This window comes from Lactuca saligna, chromosome 8 (genome assembly GCF_052625555.1).
Source record: "Lactuca saligna cultivar CGN05327 chromosome 8, ASM5262555v1, whole genome shotgun sequence".
NCBI classification, from domain to species: domain Eukaryota; kingdom Viridiplantae; phylum Streptophyta; class Magnoliopsida; order Asterales; family Asteraceae; genus Lactuca; species Lactuca saligna.
In genome coordinates this window covers 59757197-59777830 of record NC_136424.1, presented here as the reverse complement: position 1 = coordinate 59777830, position 20634 = coordinate 59757197, and the positions used below count along the sequence as shown (strand labels likewise).

Sequence of the window (20634 nt, the reverse complement as noted above, 5' to 3'; positions counted from 1 at the left end):
GAGTGGGATGAACAACTCATCGAGTCGGATGAAGATTGCCTTGGACTCAGCGATTCTGTTCTTGGACTCGGCGAGTCAGGACACGAAACCCCAAAACCTTTGAGTTGAGACTCGAATCAGTGAGTCGAGTGGAGACTCGGTGAGTTGGACAGGTCAGGACTCAGAAATCGGTAGACTCGGTGAATCATGGACTGACTCAACGAGTCGAGTCGCAAATGGAAGGACTCTGAGCATATGAACTCGGCGAGTCAGTAGGCTGACTCGACGAGTAGGGTTAACCAGGAAGGTTGACTTTGACCAAGACTTTGACGTTGACCAGAGGTGACTTAGTTGACTTTCGGGGGACAGTTAGACTAAGTGTTGCATTGATATTGGTAGCTTGGGGAGCTAGTGGAGCAGGAGTTCAGACAGTTGCCTGGGAGCAGCTTGAGGGGTTATCAGCAAGTTCAGCAAGTGTAGGTGAGTTTCCCTTTGTGTGAATGGGTCTAAGGCCACAAATCTGGCCCATGTAGTTATGAGTAGAAGACCCGGGAGTTAGCCCTAGGCACAGTATGCTAGTAAGATATTCGGGACGAGGTCCAATGATAGCGGGCGGGTGCCCAAGGATTTGTTTATATGATAGTTTATACTTGTTGTCTGTGTGATACATGTATGTGCCTGGTAGGGAGGTGAGTGTGGGCGAGATCCCGTATCTCACCAATAGCAGAGTGTGGATGGTGTTCCACATCTCATCAGTAGCAGGACAAGGGCGAGGCCCGGGGTAGGCGAGGCCTTAGGATAGGATCCATTAGTATATGTTTAGGTTATGTGTTGCGGTATGTTTATGTGCAATTATATGTTAGCGGGAGAGGCCCTATGACAGGCGAGGCCTAAGTGAAACAGATCTGTATTCGAGCGAGGCTCGAAGCCAGGCGGGGCCTGGAGCGGCGGGGCCTTTGTAGCGGGCGAGGCCCGAGGCAGGGGGCGAGGCCCATGATAGCGGGCGTGGCCCAGTATGTGCAGTATGTGGTTATGCATGGTATGTGGTAGGGTGGGGAACTCACTAAGCTTCGTGCTTACGGTTTTCAGTTTTGGTTTCAGGTACTTCCGGTAGCAGAGGGAAGAGCTCGGGGTGATTGCATGGCACACACCATTGATTAGACAGCCTGGGAATGTTTTACTCTGATAACGAACACGTGTTTTGGAAATTAATACTTTGTTTATGTTTTGGATTGACGACTTTGCTTTAAGTAATGTTTTATTAAAAGAAATTTTTAGTCTTGAATTTTGGGTCGTTACAAGTTGGTATCAGAGCCTTGGTTTGAGGGATTTGGACATGCTCTCGGGTGTGTCTGAACTCAAACTGAGGAATTGGTATAAAGGTTTTCAAAATGAAAAGACAGATTGTAAAAAAGAGAGTTTTGAGAAAGAAAACAGTTTTAGAAAAGCAAAAAGAATTCAGAAAGAAAAGAATTTTGACAAGAGAAAAAGGGTGTGGTGCATGCAATCAGCCGAGCTCAAGTAAGTACCCCAAAATACCCATAGAAGTTTATGTTATGATTATCAGTTAATAGAACAACATGCTAGATTAGGACTAAGGATCTAGGGAGGATGCCTTATGTGCCTGTTATATGTGCTTTGAGCTGCATGATAGTGTTGATTAGATAGTAGTAGGATAGTCTGTTTAGGTTATTCTTGAGTTTATGAGTTTGTGTTGCATGCTAGTACAGATTCTTGGTATGATGTTATGATTGCTTGGGTATGTTATGGTTAGATTTTTCCCTTGTCTGAATGCTTCTTGCTTTGTGCAATGTGGGATTCCGAGTGATGGGAGTAAGCCATTAGGTGGATACGTCACGTCACATGTGATAAGGGTTGAATGATCTCAGAGTGTTGGATCTGGACCTATTGCGCAGCTCTTGTTTGAGTCCAACCATTGTAGGGACGAGTCTTTTACTCAAATGATTATCTGAGCCTCGTCACATGTGATGGTATCCAGGTAATGGCTAATTGGCATCACAAGGAGTCCTTTAGTAGCTGAGGACTGGTTTGGTTTGAGTCAGAGGTTTCCCTAGGGCAAGCCCAGGATGAGGTAGTGTTGGGAGCAGTAGTAGTGGAAAAAGGGACCTGGTAGAGTCGAAGCAGTTCTCGAGGAAAGTACGGATAGATGTGGAAGGTAGTATGGGCCCGTACTACTGAAAGCAAAGGATCCGTACTCGATTCGGGAAAGGCCGAGACAAGACCGGGAACCTGGTAGTGCATGTGTTTGGTCTCGCAGCGGTGATAAGTATTCTGATAGTGGTTGTGTTATATGTTTCAGCATGGTGACGTTGCGATAGAGACCAGTGGGCGGATCAGGCGCTAGAGAGGGATCAGGCTTGGGTTCAGGAGCCGAGTAGCTCGAGGAGCGAATGAGGGAGTTGATATCAGCTGAAGTTACATGCAACATACTAGACCAGACTCCTGTGATCTTTGGCACGGTCAAGGAGGGTATACTGGAGATCTTGGATGAGAGGTTGGGAGCCTTCCGTACCGAGATGATGGCATTGATGGGAGCGCGTACTTTGACATTTCGAGAGTTCAAGGCTTGCAGGGCACCAGATTATCATGGGGCTAGGGACCCCATCGCTAGCAGCAGATGGTTGGCTGATGTTGCCAATGCATTCCGTACGAGTCGGTGTCCCGAGGGGGACAAGGTCAGACTCGCTTCCTGTCTTCTGAAGGACAGAGCGATGGATTGTGGGAAGAGATTGGCCATGCTTTGGGTGATGATGCCACGTTGGATGTGATGACATGGGGTGATTTTTTAGCCAGGTTCAGGGCAGAGTTTTTGCCAATTATCGAGGTGCAGCAGTTGGCACGGGAGTTTCAGGATTTGATGCAGACCACTGAGACTGTGGCGGAGATCACCGCCAAGTTCAGGGAGAGGGCCCTTCTTGTTCCGCAATATGTCACAGATGAGGAGATGAAGAAGGCCCGATATCACGAGATGTTGAGGGCTGACATTAGGGAGTTCGTGAGCAGGTCCGGTTGTAAGACGTTGGAAGATATGATCTCTCGAGCTAGAGAGAGGGATATTGACTTGGCTCAGATTCGGAAGAGGAAGTCGGATGAGGTTCAGGTAGCCACAGGCTCGGGCAAAAGGCCCAAGGGATCGGATTCGAGATCGAGGGATTATCAGGACCGCAGCCGGTGCGGTAAGTGTGGCAGGGCGCACGGGGGCGCGTGCAGGAGTGGTAGCGGTGGTGAGTCTGGTTGCTTCAAGTGTGGTCGGACTGGTCATTTTAGCAGGGATTGTACTATTACCACCACACAGGGATCAGACTTAATATGTTTTCACTGCAATCAGCGGGGCCACAAGAAGGCCCAGTTCCCTAGTTTGATTTCGGCAGGACGGGTGATGGCACTTGCCCCTACAACTTTAAGGATCACAGATGGCCGTCAGGGCCGTGCAGAGGCGCCTGCGGTAGGAGGCAGGGCTTTTCAGATGACTACCCTGGAGACGCAAGTAACGCCGGACGTTGCAGGTATGTGAATTTCATTTTCAGTTCTTTTATTTTGTGCATGATTATATTGTTATGGTTCTACATCATTATCGGTATGAGTATTTTATTTTGTGCGGCTTGCTTGTGATCAAGTTATATGCCATCTGCATACCTTGGATATTTGAATAGTAGTTAAGGGATGGGTTCTAGTGGAGAAGGTTATTTAGGGTGCAGTAACTATAGCATGCCTTGGAGGGACTTGGTATGTCTCGCTAGTTCGGAGCCGTATAAGTTTCAGAAATGGACTGGTTGGATCCCTAGCTATTGTAATCTTGGGGTTCCTCAGCAGATTGATTATGGAATGGTAGCAAGGATCGGGGATTCTTTTCGAGCATTGAGCAGTGAGGAGTAAGCAGGATTGAAGTGGGGGAGAACCCTCCGAGAGTACAAAGGCAAGAGCACGCAGATCCAGAATGAGTACGCGACCTCTGAGTAGGAACAAAAGTAGCACATCGTTTGGTGGACTGAAGAATTCCGGATTGGAAGTTTGTGAAACTCCCCATCAGTTAGTGTGTGTAATGGTGTCGGTTAAAGCATGTGGGGAATTCAGAATGAAGGATCGCCTGTAGGACTCGAGTGAGTCGGAATGAAGATCTTAAGGACAAATAGCATGTAATGCTTTCATGTTAGTAGGCAGTAGCAGAGGCAGCATGTAGAGCATGGTAGAGCGGTGGGAGGGCCGCAACATTCACTAGTAGTAAGTAGTGGAAAGTGTTGTAAGACTACGGGGCCGCTGTAGCATTCACTAGCAGTTAGTGGTGGAAGGTGTTGTAAGACTGCGGGTAAGTCGTAGCATTCCCTAGCAGCTAGTTAGCGGAGTATGGGCGGAGTCCCGCATCTCCTAGTTAGCGGAGCTGGGCGAGGCTCTTACCTCCTAGCGATCCAGGTAGGAATCAGGATTGGGTAGCGGAAGAGATTAGTATGGAGCCTGCTTGCATAGCCCTTGAGAGGTGAGACCTTGGGAGAGGCCGCTCCAAGATGTAGTTGGGTGAGACCCATGGGCGAGGCCTGTATGAGGGTAGCAGTATAGGTGAGACCCGTGCGAGAGTGGTTAGACAAGTGGGACTAGAAGGATAGAGGCGGGTGAGACCCGTGGGCGAGGCCCATGAGTTTTAGTAGCACAGGTGAGACCTGGTAGGGACCGTAGTGTCGGATGGGGGATCGAGGATCCCCGGATTGAAGTGCCTGAATAGTAGAATAGATTGATCAGTTATACGTAGTCGCAGTTCTTCGAAAGTCGCTGGGAGCCGTTAATCCATATATTGATAGATTGGTAGGGACCAGGGTGGTCTCAGTTCATCCGAAAGGCAGATAAGGAATAGCAGAAGTTTTCAGTCAGTAACAGTGCTGGTAAGCAGTCTATGGTGAAATTTAGTTAGTTGATCGAGGGGCGCTCAGCACCTAGTTATGGTTGTAAGAAGTGTCCAGCGGACACTAGCGATAATGACCCGTATTGGAGGTAGCGGGAGTAATGGATTTGGTGAAGATAGGACCTTCACAGTGGTAAAGGAAATAGTTGGTTATGGAGCGTCGCCTTGGGAAGGCAAGGAAATCGCACAAGGAAAGAGGGGGTGAACCCCTATGGGTTCAGTTGCAATACTCGGAGAGTACCAGAAGGATTGTCGGTTGGGTAAATGGTGTTTCCAGAATGTGCAGGGTCAGGGTTGACCCGAGATTATTATCCGCAGGATTAATGGTCTTCAGGAGGACCGAGCGAAAGGCCAGCGAAGGTAGGCAGTGGGTGTTGGATTAATAGTAGGGTATTAGAAGCAGATCGCAGACGGTGGGCCATAACAAACTTCAAGGACGAAGTTTAGTTTAAGTGGGGGAGAGTTGTAACACCAAAAGTCAGGAAGGCCAAGAAAGGAAAGGAAACCCTAAGTTTAAGGGACGACTCGTCAAGTCCAAGGAGGAAGTCGGCGAGTCCGAGCGGGATCCGGGTCAAGGAGGAAGTGACCGACTCGGCGAGTCTGGTCTGAACGAGGAAAACCCTAAATCCGGGACTTGGAGCCTATTTAAGCATCTCATTCTCTACCCTAGGGTTCCTTTACTGCCTCTCTAACCCAAAACACCGAAGCCTAAGCCCCATTGTTACTCTTTCAAGCTTCCAAGCCATTTTTAGGTGATTTGAAGGAAGAGGGAAGAGGAAAATCATTGAATCTTCAAGGATTGGCCTTAGATCCATAGTTTGTGGAACCTTTCAGAGTTATTGAAGGTACTAAGTCGTTTCCTTCATTTAGATATATTCTAGTTATGAGTTTTGGGGCTTTTAAGCCATGTTTAGATATTCATATGAGTTAGAAACCAAATCTGAGGTTGCTACTTCAGATCTAAGCTCAGTTTGGCCTGGTGAAGCATAAAGTATCTGCCCTTGAGTTGATTATAGAGCCTCCTTGCCTTAAACCCTAGCTTATGGTGTGATTAGCCTAGATCTCCTTCTCTACACGTAAAGTTTGCAACTTTACGTGTGGAATAGGCGTGGGAAGGGCAGATCTACAGTTTGGAGTCCCTGCATGACTCAAAAGTCCTCTGCATGTATGAAGATCTGAATGGACTCGGCAAGTCCTTTGAGTGGACTCGACGAGTAGCATGAAGATTAGGAGGAACTCGACGAGTGGGATGAACAAATCGTCGAGTCGGATGAAGATTTCCTTGGACTCGGCGAGTCAGGACGTGAAACCCCAAACCCTTCAAGTTGAGACTCGAATCAGTGAGTCGAGTGGAGACTCGGTGAGTTGGACAGATCAGGACTCGAAAATCGATAGACTCGGCGAATCATGGACTGACTCAGCGAGTCGAGTCGCAAATATAAGGACTCTGAGCATATGAACTCGGCGAGTCAGTAGGCTGACTCGGCGAGTAGGGTTAACTAGGAAGGTTGACTTTGACCAAGATTTTGCGTTGAGTAGAGTTGACTTAGTTGACTTTTGGGGGACAGTTAGACTAAGTGTTGCATTGATATTGGTAGCTTGGGGAGCTAGTGGAGCAGGAGTTCAGAGAGTTGTCGGGCAGCAGCTTGAGGGGTTATCAACAAGTTCAGCAAGTGTAGGTGAGTTTCCCTTTTTGTGAATGGGTCTAAGGCCACAAATCCGGCCCATGTAGTTATGAGTAGAAAACCCGGGGGTTAGCCCTAGGCACAGTATGCTAGTAAGATATTCGGGACGAGGTCCAATGATAGCGGGCGGGTGCCCAAGGATTTGTTTATATGATAGTTTATACTTGTTGTCTGTGTGATACATGTATGTGCCTGGTAGGGAGGTGAGTGTGGGCGAGATCCCGTATCTCACCAATAGCAGAGTGTGGATGGTGTTCCACATCTCATCAGTAGCAGGACAAGGGCGAGGCCCAGGGTAGGCGAGGCCTTAGGATAGGATCCATTAGTATATGTTTAGGTTATGTGTTGTGGTATGTTTATGTGCAATTATATGTTAGCGGGCGAGGCCCTATGACAGGCGAGGCCTAAGTGAAACAGATCTGTATTCGAGCGGGGCTCGAAGCCAGGCGGGGCCTGGAGCGGCGGGGCCTTTGTAGCGGGCGAGGCCCGAGGCAGGGGGCGAGGCCCATGATAGCGGGCGTGGCCCAGTATGTGCAGTATGTGGTTATGCATGGTACGTGGTAGGGTGGGGAACTCACTAAGCTTCGTGCTTACGGTTTTCAGTTTTGGTTTCAGGTACTTCCGGTAGCGGAGGGAAGAGCTCGGGGTGATTGCATGGCACACACCATTGATTAGACAGCCTGAGAATGTTTTACTCTGATAACGAACATGTGTTTTGGAAATTAATACTCTGTTTATGTTTTGGATTGACGACTTTGCTTTAAGTAATGTTTTATTAAAAGAAATTTTTAGTCTTGAATTTTGGATCGTTACAACGAGTGTCCTTGGAATTTTCTTCCATGCATGAAAAGACTAATTTTCATCATCACGTAGGAGTACATTATTGGTTTTCTAAACTTGAAGATTATAAATATGATTTTAAACTTAAACATCGTGTGGTATCGGTTGATCTAGAAAGTGTCCCTCCGTTGGTGTGTACTTCTAAAATCATCTCCTTGATCACAAAAAAATGAGGTGAGATTCTTTATATGGATAACCCTCATGATAGTAACTTATTTAGTAAGCTCTTGTGTATTTCTTCTCTTGATAATTCCTTAATTACAGATTCATTTAAGATTTATATTCTTGGTAAGGTGTTTATGGTTACATAAAATGAGGTAATGGGTTGGGCTCCAGATTTTATTGAAGATTATTCCCATATTGAGGTGATAATGGTAGTAAAAGCGGATGTCTTTCCAAATTACCCATAATCGAAACATTCAGAGAACAAGATTTGCCACTCATTCGATCTTAGGGATCGTTTGATAGTTTCTAACTGGGTTAGAAGCTGATTGAGTTAGAAAATCTGACTGAGTAAACTTATGACTGAAACTTGTAGTTTGATTTTGCATCAGACTAATAGTACAAAATAACTATATTACCCTTTGACAATATTTTTTTTATGATTGTTATTAAAAATTTCCTTATAAATATTATACCAAATCAGACACCTTTAACTTGTAACTATGGATTTAAAGTCTTCTTTTGATATGTTGGTGATATTGGGTTCATTTGTGTTCTTTTTACCTTAATCTTTCCATAATTAAAAGAAATATGCTTTTTATTCATTAATTTTATAGGATTCTATATGCATGACACTACCAGTTAGGTATGAATATCTATATATAAAGGGAGTAAAGACTTGACTTTTTCTTGGTTCATAACAAAAACATAGATAAAATCATTTAGGTTTTATTTGATGTGTGGTAATGGTGGTGGTGATGATGAAGGTAGGTGGATGAGGGTGGCGGTGGTGACAACGGGGGTAGGTGGTGGCGGTGGTAGTGGGTGATGGTGGCGGTAAAAGAACAATTATGCTTATTTTTGCGCAAACAAATTTCATCACCAATTCTTTTGAAGGGGTTAGCTCTCATTTTCACACATAATGGCATTTTACTTATAGATTGTTATCCATATTAACATTCTACTCACATTTTGGTATCAGTAATAATAGTTAGTGACAGATAACTTACAGTGTCCTTAATAGCATTTTGATCTTTTTTTTCTAGGAGGACTCTGAAGATGGTAAAGAAAATGGAGAATCCAATGACCCACAAAGTACACTGCCCTTTGTTAGAATATTGGATTTTGACTGAATGAATTTATGTATGAATGGATGTAAATGACTAATACTCTTCATAGAGGCTGCACTTTTTGGGGAAAGATAGGATAATGTTCATGATTTTACAGTTGAACGTACCTCAATAAAATCTTCCCGTTTTATCCATTTCTTTGGCGTATCCAAACCCGCAAAGCGGAGTTTGTTCACTAGTTATTTATATAAAATAAATTATATAAAACTATGAGTTATTATATAAAAGCATTATGTTTTAAGCGTAAAAATAAATAAAAGTTTTGATTTGCTATTATTTCAAATGTATTAATAATTAAATGATATATTTACAACTAAAAACAGTGGTTTGGATTATATATTTCGCAACTCATTGCCTATTTTTTTGTATCTCACTTAAATGTTGTTTTTTTTTAAAACACCAATATTGATTTATTATAGCACATTATTGGTCATCACTACTAATATGACAAAATTCAAATTTGAGTTAAAACCAAAATTTCTATTCATTAATGACTTTTTAGAATATTTTCAAATCACAATGGTTTTTATAAAGAAACAAAATATAAAGTAGTCTTTTATGTATATGATCATAAAAATATTTTTGTTTTCCAAAAAGAACTAATTAAATATCTAAAATAACATGTATTATTCATGTCAGTATTTTAATATTTCATAGCTTATTCATGCTATATTAGAACATGGTAAAAGTCTAGATTATATGTGTCAATAAACACCCCTAACATCTCTAATCATTTCCGCTACAATCATAACATTATAGTACAATTGACTAATTACTTAATTTATTGAGAAACAATACTTTTATACTTAAAGAATGATCCAACATCATAAAATTTACATCAACGTTGATTGTTTGTTACTTCAAGATCTTTCACGCTTATAATCTAAAACAAGAATGTATTTATGGGTTCTATTTGTAATATATGAAACATAAAAATATCATCTAAATTAAATTTCAAAAATTACAAAAAATAGAAAGAAACTTGAGACCGTATAATTTCAATAACTTTGATTTTTTGATAATATTTGCTTTAAATCAATCAAATGACTTGATTTTTTAAATTTTTGATACACACAAAGAAGATCCTATCGTCACAATGTATTTCATCATTGAATAGTTTCTTTTAGACATATGAAAACTACAATATTTTTCTTTAATTTTTATGTATTCTACTTAACAAAATTTAAAAGTATAAAAAAAACGTGAAAAATAATGTTTTTATATAGGTAACATGTTACAATTAATATATTAACTAATTATAATAAATTAAAAATTTTGGAAGTTTAAATGAATATATAGTTCAAAGATATATAAACTTATCTTGAACGAACGATATTGATTTGAATATATATAACCCATAGATTTGAACGGAAGCCCACGTTAATTTGTAGAAGCCATGGGCCCAGAAGAGAATAGGCTGTTTCAAGGCTTTTGGGCTGCCACAGCTTTTTTTGGGCTTAATGACCAACACTTCGCACCGTGGTCGGGAGATAGAGGAGGAAAGTATTAACCCAGTCAAATCGATCAAGTTGAAAGAAAGAACTTACGAAGAAATTGAATTGAACTATTGAAGCATAAGCTTGCAAAAAAGTAAGTTTGATTGCAAAGTAAAGGAGTCTGCTAAAGTTCCGTCTTGCTGGAAATTTGAGGTACGTTCCTCAAACTCATAGATTGATAAATTATAGGTTATCAATAAATAAATTGAAGTGTTAATGAAGTTTTATACAAGTTATTGACTGGATTTTTACCAATAAGCTAAGAAAAATGTGGATCTGGAATGTTATTTTGACCTAATTTAGTCAAAGTTGTGTAGTTATTTGAATTAGTATAGCTAGCTGAGTCACTTAAACATTTTTTTTTGAAGTTAATATGTTGTTATGTGTGTTATAAACGAATGTAATTAGGGGGGAATAAGTCTAATGATGTGTATACAAAAAGAAGTCTAACAGGAGGATGAGGACATTTAATCGATGCTTTGAGAGGGGATTGGTCCCCAGTGTGTGTTTATCGAGTAATCCATGTATGCCTGGCACTATTTAAATTCATATATTGCTTTGCTACGTTAAAATTAAAGCATCGACTATTTGGGAAATTCATGATAAGTAGATAACATTATAATCAAATAAAAGTTACTAGTTGTTAACCACTTATCAATTGATGTGTTTGAGTGTTTGAAAATGAGTCCGGTTAATGATGGAAATGCTCTTTTGGTGTAAACATGGGTCCACCTAAAACATAATTATCATCTAAAGCATTGGCACAATATAGATTGGTGTTCACATATGATGAAAGGTATATATGGTCTTCAAACTTGAAACTTTATGCATCATTAGTTGAGAATAAAGATGGTGGCAAGTTGTATTAAGCTAACTGATAATTTCATCATGGAGAGGGTAGGGGAAAGTGTTTGTAATTCACACGATAATGTTCTTGGTTGGAATTGATAGATAGAACTAAAGGTGCTGGATTATGATGGATGGGCATATAAAGCAAAAATTTTGATATATTATGCAGGTTCTGTCAACTAATGGTTGAGGTAGTGTTAACATGTGAAAGCTGAAAGGCATGTATTTATAAGTGTCATGGAGATTTTACTTTTTACTTTTGTTATAAAATTTGTACATTTATATTTATTGTGGAGTTTATGCTTTCATGCTTATCATTTAGGCTACACATTCTTATTATCTTCATTGCTATGAAAAACAGGGGAGTTTGTGCGAAGCTATCTTCGAAATCCCTAGGTGCTAGTTTAAACCCTAGGTGTAAGCGGTGAAAGTTATAAATTGACAAGGCTCATTTAGCAAACTCTGGTGATTATAGTGAAACTTTTATTCTGAAAGGTTCGAGGAGCATAATAGGTTAAAAGAGACATCACATGTGTGAATTAAGGTAATGGTAAGTGTTAGTGTAACACACTCGAGGATTGAAATGGCCTAAGAGCTGGCATGTTGCTATTTGGTAACTTGTTTATATACTTGTTATGATTTGTACTGCTGAATGAGAGTTGAGTATGATTACTTGGGCTTGAGATTATACTGATTATTTGCCACCATTGTGTGACAACTAAGTATGATGAACGTTATCAGAGATGGATTTTAGGGGAGATCGCAACCCAATACACGGCACTGTAGCCCATGAAGTCCCAACTGCAATTTTGTTGGTTATTTGGGTCATTTTCGCTATTTCTTGGAAACTAATAAAGAATTTTGGCTAAATTTGTCCTTTTCTAACTGTCAATAATTTTACCAAGAAAAACTCGTTTTCAAAAGAATGTTCTTTCCATCAATTTTGGAGGGGCTCTGGAGCTAGGAAAGTGAAACGGTGGAGAAAGGTATCCATGTACTCAAATTGATTCAAGTTGAAAGAAGAAATTGAAGTATAAGCTTGCAAAAGTAAGTTGATTGCAAAGTAAAGAGCTTAGAAAGGGAGTCTGCTAAAGTCTGGTGTTGCTGGAAATTTGAGGTATATTCCTCAAAGTGATAAATTGATAAAGTATAAGCTATCAATAAAGAAATTGAAGTATTAATGCAGTTTTATACAAGTTTTTTGGTAAATTTTTATAAAATGTTAAGAATAGTGTTGATCTGGAATGTCAGAAACGTATTTTCATCTAATTTACTCAAATTAGTATAGTTAGATGATTGAATTAAAGTATTTATGAAGTTAATATGTTGTTATGTAAGTTATAATCAAACGGAATTGGAGGAAAACGAGTGTAATGATGTGTATATGTGTTGTGGATACTAAAAAACAGTCGAACAGGGGCCTGGGGACATTTAAACGAATCTTTGACTGGGGATTGGCACATGATCATAGATATATTGTTGTTAAATCATGATGAATGGTATGGTCATTTATTTAGACACTCTATGCATCATTAGTTGAGAACCTGATAAGTGTTAAAGGCAACACAGTAGAGGACTAAAATCAGAAGTAGGGTAAATTGCTGTAAGGTATATGAGATGATTATTAGTAGAATAATTGAAATGAGATGGAGTCATAGGCTTAGGCTTAATGGAAGTATGATGTAGACCCATATATCATCTGTAGTTTTGGGCAGGCAGGTTTGTAAAGATAAGCGATATGAAACTAATAGGTTAGGGTTGTATGTTTATATGATGGTAAATTAATGGACTTATACCGAATGATGATTATGAGTGAATTTTATAATAAATGGTATAATTGTGAAAGTTGTAATATAATAGTGACTTGGTGAAGAATCGTGAAGGCTTTATCTGTGAGAGATAGATGATGACATTAAATTATAACTGTGTACATATCCGTTGTGATCCAAAGAGAACAAAATCTAGGAAACAATAATGTGGGATATTTTCTGCTGGAGGATGATGATGCTAAAGATGAGGAGACATTAGATTATGTTTGTTAGGAAACTACTTGAGGTGACACTGCTTCATGAGAATTTGAAGATGAAACTAGGAGAGATGAGCCTGAGATGTTTTCCCTTGTCATATTTTGGGGACAGAATCTGTTTCAAGGCAGGAGAACTGTAATACCTACAAATTTTGAAATACTAATTATGTAAATACGACCTAAGTTATTATTTGATGAATTCCATATCTTGTTGTATGGAAGGGTAAGTCAAATAGTGGTGTATATGTATTTGGAGTAAATGCTGAAATTTGGGGCTATAAGTTATTTGGCAAATAACATAATTGATGAAATATAATTTTAGGGTGGGAATGTACGTACAATCCAGAAGTGTGGTGGCCAAATGCTGAAACTACAAAACACGTGTAAATATATAAGAGAATTATAACTATTTGTTCATTACATCTACTCGATGGCTAAACCTATTTAGAGAATTGAGAGAGAATAGTCAAGCGGTGGAGGAAGGAAAGGTATTCACTTACTCAAATCAATTCAACTTGAAAGAAGGTATTAAGGAACAAATCCTATGGAATTGAAGTACAATCTTGCAAAGTAAAGAGTCTAATTCTCTAAGAAAGGAGTGTGCTAAAGTTTGGTGATGCTGGGAAATTTCCTCCACGTCTTTTAAGAAAAATTTCAATGTAGAATTAAAAGTAAAAGATTAATCTGTATAATGTGATTGTGTGAAAACTAACTTACATCACCTAAACCGATTCATGTCTATCTTTTGAATCATGATGTGTATTATAGTTTCAAAGGAGCTTTTATGACAAAAAAAATAAAATAAAAAAGAATGTAAGGACTAGTTATTAGATTTTGTACATGGTAATCTGACGAGGTTTTCTTTATATGATAACAGGTTCTATTGGAAACTCACATTTCTCTATATAAATTTCATTATATTGGTGTGCTTAAACCACATACCTTCTATCTCAACAAATCAACACACCAATGGCATCTTCATCATCATTTTCTCCTTCTGCTCCAGCCATTTCTTCTCAATCATGGAAGTATGATGTTTTTCTTAGCTTCACAGGAGAAGATACTCGCAAGACTTTTGTGGATCATCTCTACACGGCTCTTGAAAACCAAGGAATCTACGCTTTCAAGGACGATGAAACACTTCCTCAGGGCAATTCAATCCGTCCATCCCTTTTGAAGGCTATAGAAGAATCTCAGATTGCTGTTGTCATATTCTCTGAAAATTATGCAGATTCTTCATGGTGCTTAGATGAACTTGTACATATTATGGAATGCAAGAAAACGAAATGCCAAATTGTTATGCCCATATTTTATGAAGTGGATCCCTCTGAAGTACGAAAACAGAAACGAAAATATGGAGAAGCATTTGACAACCATGAGTTGGAGAACAAGAAGAAAATTAAATCTTGGAGACAAGCTTTTGTGGATGACCCTTGGGGATGGCTCTCTGCACCTCGAGAACAGAGTCGGAAATACCATGAAGCCTTGGCCAAGCATGAGTTGGAGAACAAGGCCAAGGTTGAATCTTGGAGAAAAGCACTTGTGGATGCAAGTAACATTTCTGGATGGGATCCCAAGCATGTTGCCAACGGATATCTTTCTTTGTTTTTGCACTTTTTATTCTTAAATTATATGTGCGACCTACAACATATTTATACTTGTATCTTATAAGCTTTTTATACAAATGTTTTAATTATTTTAATAATGCTGATGACTTTGATAAATTGCGGCTTGAATAGTTCAATTGATCAGTTTGGTAAGTTAATAGATGTCTCAAGTCCTAGGATTATGGATAACCTTAAATTAAGTTATGATAGATGTTACTATGTTATAATTCTTATTCCGTACTTAACGCCTCACTTCAAGCTACAACAACAAATTCATCTTGTTTCACTTTTTGCTGTTTGACACTATTCAATGTTTACAAAGAAAAGTTTTACAAACTACTTGTTATATTAACTTTACAAATTTTATTTTGACTAGATATAAAGGGTCATTAGACTCCTTTTCTTCATTTAATGGTCCATGAAACAAATTACTTCTTTTGTCAGTGTGAGCATGTGTTAATTATCCATGTATATCAATGTGTAGGCATGAAGCAAAGGTCATCAAAGAAATTGTTGACCACATTTCACACAGCTTACAACGAGTAATTCCAAGTACAAATGGCAATCTGATTGGAATAACGGCTCGTGTTCAAGGTTTGAAATCGGATTTACGAATTGGATCGGGTGGTGTGCACATGGTTGGGATATGGGGGGTTGGGGGTGGTGGTAAGACTACTCTTGCATCTTCTGTTTATGATGAAATCTCTAGCAACTTTGATGGCTTTTGCTTTGTCGAAAATATTCGGGAGGAATCAATAAGTAAGAATGGTTTGGAAAAACTACAAGAAAAAATTCTTTATGGTATTTTGAAGCGAAGGCAAGTGCAGGTGGGGAGAGTTGAGGAGGGAAAACGAATGATAATGAGTAGGTTATGCCATAGAAAGGTCTTGATTGTTCTTGATGATGTCAATTGCATTGAACAACTAAAAGCGTTGGCTGGATCACATGATTGGTTCGGTGAAGGAAGCCGAATAATTATCACAACTAGAGATGTGCATTTATTAAATATTCACAAAGTCGACGTGATACATGAAATTACCTTGTTAAAAAATGTTGAGGCCATGGATCTCTTCTGCAAGCATGCACCTCGGGGTGACAAACGTATAGAAGATTATGAGCTACTCTCAAAAGAAGTTGTTTACTATGCTGGTGGGCTCCCATTAGCACTTACAGTTCTTGGTTGTTTTCTATGTGATAAAGGTATTAACGAGTGGAGGAGTGCGTTAGCCAGACTGAAAAAGATCCCAGATACCAATATTGTGGAAAAGCTAAAAATCAGCTTTGATGGACTTCAAAAGGATGAGAAAGAGTTGTTCCTTGATATTGCATGTTTCTATAGAGGACAGTATAAAAATGAAGGGATAATGGCGATGCTTGATGCTTGTGGTTTTCACCCTGTTATAGGAATAGAGGTGTTGAGACAAAAGGCTCTCATAACTATTTCTAGGAATGGAAGATTTGATATGCATGATCTGGTGCAAGATATGGGACACCACATTGTTAGAGGGGAACACCCTAGCAATCCTGGAAAACATAGTAGAATTTGGAAGAAGGAAGATGTTGTAAAAATATGTGCTATGGATGCAACGACGGTAATGGTTAAGCTAGCTTGGCATTATATATATATATATATATATATATATATATATATATATATATATATATATATATATATAACAAAACACTTTTAACCCAACCTGACATCATTTTGTTCCTCTATCACAGGAACTTGACATGATTGAAGCGATAAGATTTGAAGACAATAGTTATGGTTCAGTAAAACTTGTTCCTCCAATTGTTGTGAACATGAAAAACCTTCGGTGGATTGACTGGAGAGGTAATCTTGCAACTCCTTTTCCTACTAAATTTCCATCGGTGGAGCTTTGTTGTCTAAGATTGGATGGCGTCTCGCACAAACAACTTTGGGAGGGTTATAAGGTAACATTTATTGTTTGTCTAATTATTGGATGAAAACAAAGTGGATGAATAATTATAGACCTGAGTAATTCATGGAATAAATTGTAAGTAGCAGTTAGATGGATATGAGCACATAGTTTTGTCACTGTGGCAGTTATTGGTGTCATTAAGCAACATCACATTGTTATATATGTATGGATAATCTTCATTTTTGTTGAGGAAAAAGATTAAATTGTTAGGATCAAATGTTATGTACAAATTGTAAGCTCCACATTACATGTACAATTCATTTTCTATGCTGGTTATTTGGACTGGGTTACTCTGGTCTGGTTTGATTTACGGGTGAAACCACTAAAAACTCCTATTATAGCTTGATATACTTTTGACTTGTTTGTATGTTTATGCAACAGCATCTGCCGAGTTTGAAAGTTATGGAACTCTATGGCTTGAAAAACTTAATCAAGACACCAGATTTTGATGGACTTCCGAATCTTGAAAGATTTATTCTTAATGGTTCTCCATATATAGAAGAGATTCATCCGCCAATTCAACGCTTGAAAGTGATGGAACTCTATGGTTTGGAAAACCTAATCAAGACACCAGATTTTGATGGACTTCCAAATCTTGAAAGATTCATTCTTCATAATTCTCTGCATATAGAAGAGATTCATCCATCAATTCGACGCTTGGAAAACCTTATTTTCTTATGTATAGATGATTGTCCAAGTCTTAAGATATTTCCACCCGTTACCCAACTAAATAAACTCATGACCTTTTTGTTATCAGATTGCCCCAAAATTGTTAAGCTCCAACAACAGAACATGAGCAATTTACCCCATCTTCATTTGGATAATAGTGGAAAAGAAGTTGCATCTTGTAAAAAAAATTCAACCAACTTTTCTGTTACTTGCTTGGCATGTGGTGACACTGAAGTTAAGAAATCAGGAGATGACTTCATTGATGTAGAAGAATGTTGTTTAGAGGAGCCTTTTCTACCTCACAGCAACATGAATCACCACACAATGTTGCAGTTTTTTTCCAGAGGCTTAAGAAATTTGCATCTCTGGTACTGCAATTTGGGAGATAAAGAGATCCGCTCTGCTGTTTGGGATTTACCTAACTTGGAAAAACTCAATCTATCAGGAAATAATTTTTCACAACTAAATTTTAGTCTCTTTCAGCTTCCTCGGCTCAAATGGCTCAATGTGTCCCGCTGTGAAAAACTTGTAGAATTGTCCGAGTTGCCATCAAGTATAGCCGTTCTTAGAGCAGATTGGTGTACATCACTTGAAAGCCTTGGAGATGTTTCAAACTGTAAGTTGTTGTGGAGCCTCTCACTTTGCAAGAACAAGCTTGGTACACTTGTTGGTGACATATTACTAGACTCCATGCTCCAGGTTAATTTGGCTCTGCAATTTTAATCTTTTATTATATAAATCCAAGCATATTAATCATAATTTATATGTGTTTTCCATCTCAGGGAATTGCTCTTGAAGGTCATTTTGTCAGTGTCACTCTTGATCATCAGAAGATCCCAAAAAGGTTTGCAGGTAGGCTGTTTAGGGGGGAAACATTTACACTGCATCTTCCACATGATTGGTACAATGACTTTTCTGGGTTCTTAATATGCATTGTAACCCACATGAAATCTCCATATGTTGATATAATTATCAAGCAACAGCCTGATGAAGATCCACCATTTGAGCTTATGCAAGAGTCAAATGAATATGATGGAAAAACAATATTCATAGGATATGTTTCCTTTGGTTCATTGAGGCAGACCTCATTGGTGACTTCACCATACAATATCATTTCATTTTCCTTACACAGAGGATATGTGTGTTCATTAGAAGCTGAGAGTTATATTGGAGCTGAGCTTGTTCCTAGGGTAAATAAAGGTGATCAGGTGCAAACAACAAAAGTAGCAGCAGATTGCTCAGAATTTTGGGACAATGAACGTGAAGATAGAAGTACATTTACACTCAAACATGATTCACAGTCTTCTATCAAGATCTTATGGCAACCTTACTTCTGCCTACAGGTCTCTTGACTGTTTTCCACTTCTTAGTTCATGCTCTCAACCTTTTAATTTGCAGAATTCTCAGTTAACATTACACAATTCACATTTCCATCTGTCTCCCTATCCGTGTTTCCTACTCCCCCCCTGATTTCCCCTACTTTGCCTTCTACTGTAGTGGTTTTTACTGTTTCTAGGAAGGTTGTGCAGTTTTTGTTTACGTTTTGAGGCTTATTTCCTTTCAGTAACTTCTTTTACCAACATATCTTTAAATTTTCTGCATCGAGTGTTTCTATTAAGGAATAAGCAGAATTATTTGGGCTTGTTTTTGTGGGGGTTGAAATCTGTTTTGTTAATCGGTTTTTTACATTTACCATTCCAACATTTGAAGGGATATTCCACGAAAAAATTGTTTCCATCTTGATATCATACCTATGGTACAAAAATTGAAGTCAAAAATAGGAAAGTTAAAATAAAATTGCTTCTGAACCTTGTGATCACAGATAAAGAGCATAAGCAGAAGAAATCCTACTACTATGCTTCAAAACCATTATCAAACTTATGCTTTTTAGCGTCATTATTGAGATTAACATTTGTTTGTTGGTTACTTTGTATCCAATTGCAGAAAGTAGTTGTGAAAGTGGGTGTACACAACGATAGAGAAAAACGGAGGGCTATGAAAGCAGCTATCAGCCTTGCAGGTTAATATTGTGTTTGTTTTCTTTTTCATTCTATTTGCATTTCATTGCCATCAGTTTGACTAAACTTTTTATCCAAATATTTATAGGTGTTGAGTCCTTAGCAATGAACATGCATGACAAGAAAATGACATTGATCGGAGACATTGATCCAGTTGATGCCGTCAGAAAACTTAGAAAAATTTGCAACGCAGAGCTAGTGACTGCTGGACCAGCCAAGTACAAGCCTTTCATGATATAGAATTACTATGTTCAAATCGTAGAGGAATATCCCAATGCTTGTGTTATTTGCTGAGTTCTTAAAAGATATTGGAAGCTTAATTGCAAGAAAAGATGCATTAGGTACATGTATGTTGCAGTACTTTTCAAGAATTCATGTGAGTAATGGTCAATGTACAAGAAAAGATGCGGCGGGTACATGTGTATGAGGTTGGCTTTGGATTGGTAAATACTAAATACATATGGATTATCAATCAGGTTGTTATGGAAGTCAGCAGTCATAGGTTTTCCTTAGATCCTAGGGACTGGAATTCGAATGCAACTAAGAATGATGTGAAAACCACAGAAGTTGCTAGGGTCATCATGTTTATTTTTTGCATTATTATGGTTAAATTGAAATGATTAGTGGTACCATTTACTTTTATGAACCCAATTCTACCAAAATGACATTTCCTATCTTTTCCCTCCTATCCTGCTTAGATAAATGCGAGAGCTGAGAAGGATTGCTTTAGTCTCAGTATATTAGTGAACTGTTTATAGGTTTATGAATTTTACCCTTTCCCCATACTTCTTCTGTTGTTTCTAGGACTAGTGTTTGTGCTAACTTTTTTTTGAATAAATTACTGAAATCATCCCTGTAGTTTGGTCAAAATTACATGTTTGGTCCCTAAAATTTGTTTTGTACTCAGACCATTCCTAAGTTTAGATTTTGTTGTGTTTTTATCCCTTGCAAATATGAAAAAACTTTATTACCCTTGGCCATATTTTTTTTCTATTTTATTTGATATTTTTTTTAATATTAACCTAATACAGAATATTAAAAATAAAAAAGTGGGTCCTTACATAATCTCTTCCCTTAAAATTTGCTAAACACCCTCATACTAGTACTCTCTCTCTCTCTCTCTCTCTCTCTCTCTCTATATATATATATATATATATATATATATATATATATATATATAATCTTTCGTCTTCTCTTTTCTCTTTTCTCACCGAACACCACTTCAAGACCAATGACTCATAAAAAAGGAAGGGGATTGGCTTTTCTTGAATCAACATGGGGTTATCTAATTTGTAATGGAAGGAGGAAAAAG

The 20634-nt window shown here is 38.7% G+C and overlaps 1 protein-coding gene and 1 pseudogene across 4 annotated transcripts; both read left to right on the top strand.

The window, feature by feature from the left end:
- The first annotated feature begins 10219 nt into the window (after nt 1–10219).
- LOC145012538 (toll/interleukin-1 receptor-like protein pseudogene) lies at nt 10220–14805 on the top strand (annotated as a pseudogene). 3 transcript variants are annotated; one of them, XR_013664568.1, is made up of 3 exons: nt 10220–10360; nt 11418–12173; nt 13960–14805. The product of XR_013664568.1 is annotated as a toll/interleukin-1 receptor-like protein pseudogene, transcript variant X1 (transcript). The 3 variants fall into 3 exon arrangements; XR_013664570.1 differs by lacking the exon at nt 13960–14805 and adding an exon at nt 13405–13929; XR_013664569.1 differs by lacking the exon at nt 11418–12173 and having other exon boundaries at nt 10228–10360.
- A 393-nt stretch (nt 14806–15198) lies between these two features.
- On the top strand, nt 15199–19320 carry LOC145012535 (TMV resistance protein N-like). The gene is made up of 4 exons (XM_078971334.1): nt 15199–16281; nt 16415–16627; nt 17017–18003; nt 18087–19320. The coding sequence occupies exons 1-4, from the start codon at nt 15325–15327 to the stop codon at nt 18654–18656; spliced, it is 2727 nt and encodes a 908-aa protein (XP_078827460.1). The 5' UTR covers nt 15199–15324; the 3' UTR covers nt 18657–19320.
- The last annotated feature ends 1314 nt before the right edge of the window (nt 19321–20634 follow it).

Bases quoted from the DNA above. Each gene is read 5' to 3' on its own strand.
- LOC145012535 (XM_078971334.1), top strand. From the start codon at position 15,325: ATGGTTGGGATATGGGGGGTTGGGGGTGGTGGTAAGACTACTCTTGCA. The intron at 16,282-16,414 runs GTAATGGTTAAG...CCTCTATCACAG, and splicing joins GTGCTATGGATGCAACGACG to GAACTTGACATGATTGAAGC. The intron at 18,004-18,086 runs GTTAATTTGGCT...TTTCCATCTCAG, and splicing joins TACTAGACTCCATGCTCCAG to GGAATTGCTCTTGAAGGTCA.